This window comes from Ursus arctos, unplaced genomic scaffold (genome assembly GCF_023065955.2).
Source record: "Ursus arctos isolate Adak ecotype North America unplaced genomic scaffold, UrsArc2.0 scaffold_16, whole genome shotgun sequence".
Classification (NCBI taxonomy): Eukaryota; Metazoa; Chordata; class Mammalia; order Carnivora; family Ursidae; genus Ursus; species Ursus arctos.
Genome location: NW_026622830.1, coordinates 26,022,753 through 26,034,944, shown reverse-complemented (window position 1 = coordinate 26,034,944; position 12,192 = coordinate 26,022,753). Strand labels below are relative to the sequence as shown.

The 12,192-nt window shown below is 56.9% G+C and overlaps 1 protein-coding gene across 3 annotated transcripts; it reads left to right on the top strand.

The window, feature by feature from the left end:
• The first annotated feature begins 1,444 nt into the window (after positions 1-1,444).
• Positions 1,445-11,842, top strand: LOC113258460 (cytochrome c oxidase subunit 4 isoform 2, mitochondrial). Of its 3 annotated transcripts, none has more exons than XM_026503230.4 (6): positions 1,445-1,631; positions 3,709-3,746; positions 6,985-7,066; positions 8,412-8,576; positions 9,612-9,743; positions 11,607-11,842. In XM_026503230.4, the coding sequence occupies exons 3-6, from the start codon at positions 6,985-6,987 to the stop codon at positions 11,741-11,743; spliced, it is 516 nt and encodes a 171-aa protein (XP_026359015.2). In that variant the 5' UTR covers positions 1,445-1,631; positions 3,709-3,746; the 3' UTR covers positions 11,744-11,842. The 3 variants fall into 3 exon arrangements, with proteins under 3 accessions (XP_026359015.2, XP_026359014.2, XP_026359016.2); XM_026503229.4 differs by lacking the exon at positions 1,445-1,631 and adding an exon at positions 1,944-2,028; XM_026503231.4 differs by lacking the exons at positions 1,445-1,631; positions 3,709-3,746 and adding an exon at positions 5,760-5,885.
• The last annotated feature ends 350 nt before the right edge of the window (positions 11,843-12,192 follow it).

Sequence of the window (12,192 nt, the reverse complement as noted above, 5' to 3'; positions counted from 1 at the left end):
AATTCCATAAACATACCAATTATTACATAAGTGTACCAATTAAAAGACAGCAATCATTGGATTAAAGTAAAAAAAAAAAAAAAAAAGCAAGACCTAACTATATTCTGCCTACACAAGGCCCACTTTAAATATAATTATATGGGTAGATTAAAAGAAGGATGGAGAAAATATACCATGAAACTGCAAATTAAAAAAACAGTTGAAGTGGCTATGTTAATAACAGACAAAGCAGAATTCAAAACAAGAAAAATCACCAGGGATAAAGAGGGACATTATATAATGATTAAAGGGTTAATTTACCAAGAGGACATGACAATCCTGAGTGTGTCTGTACTCATCAACAAAACTCCTAAACATGTAAGGCAAAAACCGAATAGATTTGGAAAAAGAGGGGCACCTGTGTGGCTCAGCTGGTTAAGCATCTGACTTCAGCTCAGGTCATGATCCCAGGACCTTGGGATCAAGGGCTCCCCGCTCAGCGGGGGTCTATTTTACCCCCCTCGCCCTCTGCCCTCCTCCCTGCTTGTGCTCTCTCTCTCAAATAAATAAAATCTTTAAAAAAAATCTGAAAAAGAAATAAAGTCACAGTTATACTTGTGGATATCAACACTTTGTTCAGTAACTGATAAAACAGTAATTTAGCAAAAATATGAAAGATCTGAACAACACTTTCAGTGAACTCGACCTAATTGACATTTATAGAAAACTCAACAGAGTTCCATGCTGCTCTGTTCTGGGGTAGTGCCCACCCCACCCATAGCTCCATCCATAGCTTGGCTGATACGTCACTGGTGCGGGTGCCTCTGGGAGAATCCCCCCTCAGACCATGGCATTCGCCCTCACTGCCCAATGTGACGGACCTTGCAAAGATGCGGAAACCGAGGCCGTGGAGGGTGGGGGGAGCAGGGAAGACGGACTGAAACCAGCAGAGGATGGAGCTGGGACTAGAATCCTAGACGGGGGCCTTCCGGGCGCCCAGCTTCACCGCACCTGATATCAGCTAGGGGGTCGTATGCCTGGTATTTGCATATATCTGCCCAGGTGAGGGGGCGGTGACGAGGACCCAGGCCCCGGGGTTTCATCGCGGCAGGTTCTGACGAACCCTCACCTCCTTCTCCCGCTGGCGGCGAGGGGCAAGTGCCAGCCCCCCGCCCGGGACCGCCTCCGCCTACCCCGCCGCCTCCGCCTCCTTCCGCGCGGGGCTCCGCCCTGCTTCCCTACCCACAGCCACGCAGGACCCGGAGAGGGCCGGGGGCGGGGCCCGGGGGCCGGACAGGGCGGGGCTGGAGCGCGCGGGCCGAAGAGGTGAGAGGAGTGACGGTCGGCGCCGGGCCTCGGGGGCGGGGCGTGGGGCGTGGTTGTGCCCTGCGGGCGGGGCCTCGGTGACGGACAGGGAGGGGGCGCGGCTGGGGCGTGAGGCGACGAGCAGGATGACAGCCGGGGCAGGGCCAGGGAGTGGAGTCGGTCGCCGTGCGGAGGGCACAGAAGACTGGAAGCGCAGGGCTGAGGCCAGGGCAAGGGTTTAGCGTGGCTAGTGAAGGCAGGGCAGGACGCACTGACAGGGCCCGGGCGGCCGGCGGCTGAGCGGTGGAGGAGGAGCCTCTCAGGGTAGGGGCGAGGCCGGCGACCCGGTAAGCCCTGAAGGCCCGCCGCGCTGGGCGGGGCCGGCAGTGACTGGCAGGTCAGGGTCGGGCTGGAGATGGCTGCACGCTGGGCCGCCAGGTGGAGCCCAGCAGGAAGGGGGCACAAAGATTGTCCGAGGGGCTGGGTAGGGATGACCCGCAGCTCGAGGCCGGGAAGGGAGGGAAGAGATGCGGGAGGTAGGTGGCGTAGTGAGTGACAAGGCAGGTGGCGAGAGCAGGAAGAAGGACCGTTTGTGGGCGGGGCGAGAGGACCGACGCCTCCGGGGCGCGGCTAAGGGGCCATGAGTGACAGGCAGAGGGGTCGGCCCCAACATCGCCCCTGCAACTCGGCAAAAAAATTCCCCTTCCGCTGAACGCTGCGAGCTTCGCGCTTTTCGTGGGCCAGGTGGGTGACCAGTCGCCGTCGTGCTTAGCTGCCACCAGCCGGACCCCACCCTCAGCACCGCCCCCTCCTCGGGGGGCTTCGGCCCTGGGGCGGGAGCGGTGCAGAGAGGTCAGAGCCGCCTGAAGGAGGTTTCCTCCGCCTGCCAGGCCCACGGTCCCTTCCCGTTCCCGCGAAATCCACGCCAGGCGTAGTTCCCAGGGCCGACATACCCGCCATTAGTGGCCTCCGTGGCAGCCCCGGTTCGGCGTTGGTTATGACCGGGCCCGCCTGCCCGCAGTTGCGGAAGCGCTTTCTGGACTGGCCCTGGAGCTGTGGGTGTTCGCGTGACATTCCCCGAGCCTGCGCTGCCGCCTGGGCATCCTCATGCTGGCGCAGCCCGTCTCCCCGCAGGCCACAGGGTTCGGGAATCCCGGGCCCTTGCACCGAGCCCGCTTTGCTGCAGGAGACCAGGATAGGCCTCGCCCTCCAACCCTGACCATGCCTTCTCTGTTCACCCGGCCCGCCCAACCAGCCCCAACGGCTTTGTGCCTCCGTTTCCTCGCTGTTCCGGGGCCCGGTTCTTACACTGCCGTCCCCGCCCCTAAGGATAAGTCTCGCTCACCCTCGCTTTCCCCCGCCCCTCTGTCCTAGACTCCGACTGCCTTACTTCTCTGGCCCCGCCCCTCCTGTCCCAGACCTCCCCTCATTCAACAGGCTCCCAGGGCTCCCGAGAGGTGGGGGTAGGGGTCCCCGACGTTTTGTCCAACACCTTTTCTACTTTCGCCTTCCGGTCCTGTGTGAGGCCTAGGTCTTCCTCAGTATTCCCTCTGGGCCGGGGGCCTGGAGGTGGATCCTGTCCGAAGCCTGAATTGGCTGGGAGGAAGTGGGGGTCCGGGGTCTTACCAGCAGGATGCTGGGGCCCTGGCTCAGGTCTTTTCTCAGCAGAATCTCGGGGGCTCCCTGGATCTGATAAAATGAGTGAGAGCTGCTTCTTTCTTGTAGCTCCCCCTGAAGGGTCAGAGCCGCGGGGCCAGTGGGAAAGGGGCGGATTCCTCTCACCTCCCATCCCTGCTGTTTACTCAGCCTCAATCTGCATTCCCATGTAGGGTTCATCGCAGTAACTAGCCTGTCATGTGCCATCGGGAGCCCCTCCCTTCTAGTGCCCTCCAAGGTTTCCAGGGGAGTCTCCTGCTCCTCGGCCAGGGCCCCCTGAGTGACCTGCCTTATGGGGGAGCCTGACTGTTCCCAGGTTCAGGACTATTGCCCTGCAGGCGGCTGTGCGGCTCTGTAATCAATCTTGAGCCACCTGAGGCCTGCCTCCACCTCCTTATGCTCAGCCCTGGGGCCAGCTTCTCCTACAGATGTTCCTTATCATAGCATCACCCGGCGTCTGGGGCCTAGAGTTCCGACGGGGGAGGGGGGCGGGAAGTGGGGGAAGGGCGGTGGTGGGAGAGGGCAGGGCAGAACAGAGGGTCACATTGCCCAAATGCCTTTCCTTGCAAAGCCCTGTGAGGGATGGGGAAACTGAGGTCCAGAAATGGCGCAGCTTGGCCACCAGCATGGCCGCACCAGAGCCTACACATCAGCCACTCACTCCAGTGCAGCCAATGCCCGCCCGCCCCTGGAAAGGTCTGGCAAGACTTAGGGTGTGCTCTCCTCGGGCTGCCTGAAGGATGGTCTTCCCTTTTCCTTTGTCCTTAGGGCTACTCTTCAGGACAACCCTGGTCAGCATCCAAGAGGTAAGGTGGTCCTCCTGGGGGGTCTCCTTGGTCATGGGAAAGAGGGAGGAGGAGCTCCTGGGAGTAAGCACGGCCAGTCCTGGGAGCTGAGGGTTTCATGCGGTGGAGATCCAGGAGACTCCCACACTGCCTTCCCATGGCTTTGCGTCTGTTGCTGTCGAAGTTCAGAGGGGAGATGTGCACCTGCCCACCCTAGGGCCTCTAGCACCTTTCCTGAGTCCCTGCCCTTCCAGGCTCATCTACCCCCTGGGGATTAAGCCCCTCCATCCAGACACTGGCTAGAGTGGGTCCCTGTGGCCTCACTGGCTACAGGAGCCCTGATGGACAGGTGGGCACTGACACATCTCATAGGCCCAGAGCTGGCAGACATAGAAAGCTCTGGACCCAGGCCACAGAAGGGACCCTCAGCCCTCACTCATCAGTCCACCATTAGTATTCTAACAATCCCACACCACATTTCCTAAACTCATGCTCTGTTCCATTGAACTATATCACTGCCATACTTACCTCTGGTGGCCTCCCATTTTTAAAATAAAATCTAAGGGATACCTGGGTGGCTCAGTTGGTTAAGTATCTGCCTTCAGCTCAGGTCATGGTCCTGGGGTCCTGGGATCGAGTCCCATGTTGGGCTCCTTGCTCCAGGCTCCCTCTGCCTGCCTCTCCCCCTGCTCTGACAAATTAAATAAATAAATAGATAAACAAACAAACAAATAAATAAAATCCTTAAAAAAATAAATAAAATAAAATCTAAAATCCATACCATGGCCTGAGGTCTAGCCCCTCTCCAACTCTCTTCTTTGCCTATCACAGGCCAAGATGGCCTCTCTCTGTTCTTTGAACACACCTGTGTTTTTCTGCCTCTGGGCCTTTGCACAGGCCTCTCTCTGCTTGGAATTGGATTGTGAGCCTAAAAGGTCAGGGGCTGTTTTTGGTTTTGTTTGGTTCTATGTCCCCAAGCACTTAACTTGGTAAACAACAGACACTCAGTAAATGCCGGCTGTAAAAGGTCTTAATAAATAATTCTTGAGTGAATGTGCCTGATGCTTTTCTGTTGACTTATTTAATCTTTACAACAGTTATGTCAGGTAGGTACTACCATTAGCTCCCTTTTCTACAAAATAAAACAGGAACTCAGAAGTTAGGCCATTTGGGACGCCTGGGGTGGCTCAGTCGGTTAAGCATCTGCCTTTGGCTCTAGTCATGATCCCAGGGTCCTGGGATAGAGTCCTGCATCGGGCTCCATGCTCAGCAGAGAGCCTGCTTCTCTCTCTGCCTGCAGCTCTCCCTGCTTGTGCTCTCCGTCTCTGACAAATAAATAAATAAAATCTTAGAGAAGAAGAAGAAGAAGAAGAAGAAGAAGGAGGAGGAGGAGGAGGAGGAGGAGGAGGAGGAGGAGGAGGAGGGGGAGGAGGAGGAGGGGGAGGAGGAGGAGGGGGAGGAGGAGGAGGAGGAGGAGGAGGAGGAGGAGGAGGAGGAGGAGGAGGAGAAGAAGAAGAAGAAGAAGAAGAAGGGGAAGAAGAGGAAGCAGCAGCAGCAGCAGTAGTAGTTAGGCTATTTGTTGAGGGCCACACAGCTAAGATTTGCAGAGGGAGGCTTTTTTCACCTCCCCTGGGTATATGGAGCAAGGTGGTACACCACAGACCCGCTCCCAGATTCTAGATGCTGGTGGGCTTCCTGGAGCAGGAGGCATTGAGCCTGGGCTGGAAAGTTGGCCACACTTGGGTCTGCAAAGTCCCTAAGAGAGCATTCCAAGTGCAAAGAACAGCAATGGACAAAGGTGTGGCGGCAGGATGATCCAGCTCCGCGGACTACCAGACTCCGAGGGCCGGGTCGGCCCAGGACACACCGCCAGCTCGGTCCCAGGCGCTGCCGGCGCGGGTGGACCCCCGTGGGCGGAGAGATTGAGGCGGGGAGTCACTCTGCGGTGCCCCTCCCCAGGCTGCGGGCTGGGGCGCCCCCAGGGACGCGGGCTGGGCGCTCCCACGCCGGCCGAGGCAGGACGTTCCCACGCGGGGGTTGGCCTTGGGAGAGGCTGTGGGGCGGGCCCGGGGGCGGGCGCCCCGCGCTCCGGTCCCTCTGCGGCCCCTTCTCCGTTACTCGCTCTGCAGACCTAAGTTGCCCTGGGCGCTGAGCCGCGAGGTGAGTGAATGGGTGGGAGAGCCTGGCTGCCCGAGCCCCAGCCCAGCGGGTGAGGGATGCAGCTTAGACCAGAACTTTCGTCACTGGTCAGGGCCGGTGTGGTTCCTGCCATCGAGGAGGGTGAGGGGGCTTCTGGAAGCTCAGAGTGGAGGACTCCTCGGGAATTATCCTGCATGTGGGGCACTATCTCTTTCCCCAAATGTGGATTACTCTTGCCCTTCCCCTATATGTGGGGCTCCTTCACCCACTTATCACTGACAGGGAGCCCTTCCTTCCCAGATGTGGGCCCCCCCACCACATATGGTGGTGCTCTAATGATTGATGCCCCCCTCTCTCCCCAGATATGGGGGGCCCTTTTTCTTTCCAGAAGTGGGATACTCCCTTCCTCTCCCCAGATGTGCTCCTCTTCCTCCCTGTGACCCAGTTTGGTCCTTATCCTCCTCTAAATCCTCTCCCCACCCCCCAACCCTCCTGGGATGCCAAACCCTGAGACTTCCCTGGGGGGTAGGGGGTTGGGCACAGCCTGTCCCCATCCCCCACCAGATTGAGCAGAGCGGGCTCTGTGAGCACGTAGGCAGCCAATTAGGGGGGAAGGGGTGGGGGCCAGCCGGTCTGTGCAGAGACCTTGGCAGATGGCCCTGTGAGCAGAGAGGTAGCCCTGGGACCTGCTCCCTCCCTGCCTGGACTCCCACCCAGCTTCCTCTGGGAGGGGAGTAAACGGAGGGTTTGAGGGAAGGTTCCCAGCTTGGCCTGGCTGAGCTGGGGCTGGAACCAGAACCCAGGCCCCCAGCCCCAAACTGTTGAGACTCTGCCTCAGGAGCTAGGCCTCCTCCCACTTCTCAGAAGGTTAATTGAGGTCCCAGGAGGGGGGCCCCACATGTCTAGGACCCCCATCCACCTCCATTGGGATAGCAGACAAGAGTAGAAGCGTCAGGGGGATGAGGGTGACCTTGAAATCCTGGGACCCCACCAACATAGCACCTGTGTAAAAAGGGTTTCTCTGTCTGGGCTCCGTGGGTAGGGGCAGAGGGCAAGTGGGGGCAGGACTCTCTCTTACACACACACACACACACACACACACACACACACACACACACAGATGTTTTTCAGAGCTGCCTGGAGCTTGGTGCTGAGGAAAACAGGACCTGGGATTCGGGGGATGCACAGCCCAGGAAGCGCCGGTAAGACCTGCTTGCCTCACCATGTCCAACTCCGAGGCTAGGGGTGGGCTCCTGCCCGCAGGGGGCCCTGGGCCTGCCCCAGACCATTTCCCACAATCCCACTCCTTCCTTGGTCCTGGGTCACAGGCCTCCAGGACATGAAGCTCGCGTTTGCCAGTACCCCTTCCATTCCAAGCTTCCTCAGGACCTGACCCCCAAACCTCAGGCCCCAGAGGCCTTTGTGTCCCGAGGTGGAGGGTGCCGACGGAACCTTGCACTCCTTTCCAGACCCTAGTCAGGAGAAAGAGGCCTAAAGCGGGAGAGACTTCAGCCACAGAGCAGAAGGGCCTTCTGGACCCTCGGGAGAATAACAGATAACATTTATTGAGCCCTTACTATGTACCCCGAGCTGCGATCAACATTTCACACAGACTGACACACTCAGTCTTCCCGACGGCGTGTGAGGTAGAGGCTGTGCTATTATCTCCATTTCTCAGGTGAACAAATGGAGGCCTGGAGACCTAGATATTAAAAGGGTCAAAGCCGTCCCATGCCATCCTAGCAAGGTAGTACCAGTGACTTCCATGTGGGCATCCCTGGTATCAATAAACAGAAGCTTTATCGAGACCCTCCGAGTGCCCAGCCTTGCTCTGGAGCCCTGGACACCACGCAGAGCCCTCGAGGGCTTAGCCATCGGGGAAAGCTTGCCGGAAAGGAAGCCAGTAGTGAAACCGGCCTCCAGCCTGTAACTTACAGAGCAGCTTCTGCGAGGCCCTTCCGAGTGTAGGATCTTGAACCTTCCCACAACAGGGTGAAGCAGGTTCTTACTATCCCCGCTTTCCAGAGGAGGACATCGAAGCCCACGGAGGTCGGGGGGCTTGCTGGAGCTGGGGTGGGTGGAATTGGGGCTCACACCCAGCCGACTCCACAGGCGTGCCCCTGAGCGGTGGACAAAGGCGTGCGGTGTGCACCCCACAGTTTGCCGAGCAGCTGCACGTCTGCCGTCTCAGGTTCATCTCGCTCAGCCTTTGTCCACCCGTTGCCTTTGCCCGACATGCCCTCCTCCCCTCACACCCTCCCAGAGAGCATGAGATTTGGAGCCAAAGGGGCTGAAATACAGCCTTGGCCGTGCCCACGTACTGCTCACGGCCCCTGAGCTGTTCAGTTTCTCCATCTGTAAAATGGAGAGATAACAGTCTCACCTGGCTCAGAGTGATGCGGAATAAATGAGTCAACTCACCCGAAGGCCCTAGAATGGCTCTTGGCACACAGTAAGTGCTCAATAAATGCAGCCCTCTTTTTAAATATTATAGAGCAGGGATGTCCCAGGGGTAGGCTGAACTCAGCTCTTCCGTTGTGCCCGCAGCCCACGGTGAGGGGAAGATGCCCCCCTACACCAGCTACCATGCCCAGCGCACCTACCCCATGCCTGATGAGCCCTTCTGCACAGAGCTCAATGCCGAGCAGCGGGCCCTGAAGGAGAAGGAGAAGGGCAGCTGGACCCAGCTGAGCCATGCCGAGAAGGTGGCCTGTAGGTGTCGGGGTGGGGCTGGCTGGGGAGAGTGGGCTGTGGGGTGAGTTTGAAAAGAAGGGCCCCCCCACCCAGGGCACCTGGGTGGCTCAGTCAGTTAAGCGTCTGACTCTTGGTTTTGGCTCAGGTCATGACCTCTCATGCTGAGGTCATGATCTTAGGGTTGTGAGATCGAGCCCTGCATCTGCTTGAGATTCTCTCTCCCTCTCGCTCCCCCTCCTCCCCTCCTCCACCTCTCTCTAAAATAAAAATAAATAAATAAATTAATTAATGAATAATAAAATTAAAAAAAAAAGAAGAAAGAAGGGCCCCCACCCAAGATCGCCAGAAATGCCCAAACACCTGAATGCACACCTGAGGAGGAGTGAAGTTCATCATTTGTTCATTTATTCTTTTATTCAGTCAGCTGTTTGTGCACAGCCAGATGCTAGGTGATGCTGGGGACACAGGAGTGAATCACCTTGGTGGTTCTTGCCATGGGCCTGGTGCTCCCAGGTCAACGGGGGAGCTAACACAAACCCGGATAACTGTAATACAGGCTTTGTGGTAGGGTGAGGTGTGTCCAAGGGGTCGTGAGGACCCGAAGGAGCGAGAGATGGAATCCTGGTGGGCCTCCCAGAGGAGGGCATGTTCTGGCTGGCCTTGAATGGTGAGGATGTTGTCTGGCAGTGGGAACAGCGTGGAGAGGGATATGGAAGCAGGAAAGCATGGACTGTCCTGGGTGTCACTGAGTGGTGTGGGGAGATGGAGCAGAGAGGCAGGTAGGGTGGGTGGGAGGGCAGGGATCCGCCCCTGGGAAACAGGAGGGATGCGTCCTGCCCACCAGAAGTGCCCCTAAATGACGCTGATATTTGGAGCCTACTCCTGGCCATGCTTTGCATACAGTAGAGGCTCAATAACAATTTGCTGAACGGATAGCAACTGCTGCTGGAGCGGGGGGGGGGGGGGGGGTGCTGCCTGAGGCCAAGACTTGGCCCAGGGTCCTTGGAATGGATACACGCAAGGCCCGTCCTTCCCCACCCCCTCTGCCTCCAGTGTACCGCCTCCAGTTCCACGAGACCTTCGCAGAGATGAACCGCCGCTCCAACGAGTGGAAGACAGTGATGGGCTGTGTCTTCTTCTTTTTTGGACTCACAGCTCTGCTGATCTGGTGGCAGCGGGTCTATGGTGAGTGGCAACCCCTCACCTTGAGGCCGCCCTGGGTCGTGCCCTTGTGGTCAGAGCCAGCAGCCCAGCTCTTCAAGGGCAACTACGCTGGCGCTCATCTGCAGAGTTTTGAAAAGACCCCAAGGAGGTGTAGGGTGAAGGGCAGAACATGGCTGCCTGGGTTGGGATGTAGGAGCTCTACCTCTCTGGGCCTCAGTTCCTTCATCTGTAAAGGGAAATAACAGTGCCCACATCACAGGGTTCTTGTGAGGATTCAGCGGCTGTAAGCCAGTGCCTGGCACGTAATCATGAACAGTGCTGTTACTGATTGCTGTTATTAACCATTGATTTTTCTGTAACAGACAGTCCCCAACGTACAAGAGCTTAAACAGGACACAGGTTTTGTTCCTCTCACAAAAAAGGCCAGGGAGAGTCTGGAGGCTCTGCAACGTCAGTCTCCTTGTGTGGTGTTGCAGTGCCGTCCTCCCCATGCAGCTTCCCTCCTGCCATGCAGATGCCCGCCCCAGCTCCAGCCAGGAAAGCCACGTTCCAGCCAAGAGCAGGGAAAGGGACGCACTCCTCCTTAAGGTCCAGAAGCTGCACACATATCCCTTCTGCTCTCCTCCTGTTGGCTAGAAATGACCACATGATTGTGTCTAGCCACAAGGGAAGTTGGGAAATGTAGTTTTTTGATAGCTAACTGCTTATTACTACAGAACAATGATTCTCCAAGTGTGGTCCCTGGAGGAACACCACCATTTGGGAACTTTTAGAAGTGCAAATTCTCAGCCACAGTCTGTATCTACCAAGTCAGACACTTGCAGGGGGGAGCCCAGCCATCTGTGTTTTAACAAGCTCTCCAAGTCATTCTGGGGCCGGCTCAGCTTTAAGAAGCACTGTTCTGGAAGAAGGGGAGGGGATGTCGGGGAAGAGCTGGCAGTCTGTGCCCCAGCTCTTCACCTCCAATGGCCTCGCCTTTCTTCTGTAACAGTGTGATGGGAATTCCTGCCTTGCATGAGGATGAAATGAGGGAGATTTTGGGAAGAACCTGGTCTAGCCCAGTGTTCGGTGCTGACAGGTGCCATAAAGATCTTTTTGTTCTTTCCCACCCACTGGGATCGATAGGACCCGTGAGGAGGTAGGACAGGCTGTGTCAGCCTCAGGGGCAGATGGACCAGGAAGTAAGGGCTGAACAGTGTACAGAGCTCCCCCTTCTCTGACGCATACGTCACGCCACCTAGAATGCCTCTTGAGAGCTTCAGACTTTTGGTTAAGTACTGCTTTTCCCAGATTTGTAAAGTGAACACCCCTTCCTCTCCTCCTACCTCCAACCTCCTTAGGAAGAAAAGAAACCGTCTTATCCTGGGCCCTTCCCAGTCAGTGGGAGCAACCTTAGTAATTGTAATCGCTACCGTATATTAGGTACTTAATATCTGTCCCACATTGTACCAGTTGCTTTATACATGTAACTCATTCCATCCCCACAGCTGTGGTAGATAGGACCTGTTCTTGACAGGGAAGGAAACTGAGGCTCACGGAGATGAAGTGACTTGTTCAAGGTCACACAGCAAGGGAGGGTGGAGCTGGGATTTGGATTCCGACACCTTTGAATCAGTGCTCCTGTTCTATTGGGCCATAAAGTAAGGAAGCAGGCTCAGAAAGGGGAAGGAGTTTGGCCCAATTCCCAGGGAGTCTAAGGCAGAGCTGGGACCAGAACCCAGAGGTCCCTGGAATGAAGCTTTAGCAGGGAGTCTGGTGGGGGGACGGACAGGGTGGAAGGGGTTCCACCGTGCCAGTGACTGGAGAGCCTGGCTCAGGGGGACAGGGCGGAAGACTTGCAGGGTCCTGAGCCACTCTTGCCCCCACCCCGTGCCTCCCCGGCAGTGTTCCCAGAGAAGCCCATCACCCTGACGGATGAGTGGAAGGCCCAGCAGCTCCAGCGCGTTCTGGATATGAAGGGCAACCCTGTGCAAGGCCTGGCCTCCCGGTGGGACTATGAGAAGAAGGAGTGGAAGAAGTGACCCTGCATCCGGCTGCCCTCCCTGCAGCTCCACCCCGACCTAGAGCCTACGGAGGGCCCTTTCCTCTTCTTAACCCCAATAAAGCTGGCCTGTTCTCTTTTGTCTTCAGTCTCCACCTCAGTCTTCACCTGCCACAAACCCCACAGTATACCTAAAATTGAGCAAGGTGGTGAAGGAAGGGCAAGAATAAGCTGCTTTCCAGGGACCCAGAGCCCCGCCAGTCACGGAGGGCTTCCTGGAGGAGTACGGGCTAGGGCTTAGTCTTAACAGATATGCGGCATTAGGAAAGGGAGGAAGGAGAAGGGCAGGTATTCCAGGTGGAGGGAGCGGCGTGAGCAAAGGCAAGGACACGCCTTTATTCAGTCAATTATTAACAAATATTTGTTGAGCACCTACTGTATGCCAGGTACTAATCCAGGCCATGGGGATGCAGCAGTGAATAAGACAGT

Excerpts from the sequence above, each read along its gene's own strand:
- LOC113258460 (XM_026503230.4), top strand. The coding sequence starts at position 6,985 with ATGTTTTTCAGAGCTGCCTGGAGCTTGGTGCTGAGGAAAACAGGACCT. Across the intron at positions 7,067-8,411 it reads GCACAGCCCAGGAAGCGCCG|CCCACGGTGAGGGGAAGATG; the intron begins GTAAGACCTGCT and ends TTGTGCCCGCAG. Across the intron at positions 9,744-11,606 it reads CTGGTGGCAGCGGGTCTATG|TGTTCCCAGAGAAGCCCATC; the intron begins GTGAGTGGCAAC and ends CCTCCCCGGCAG.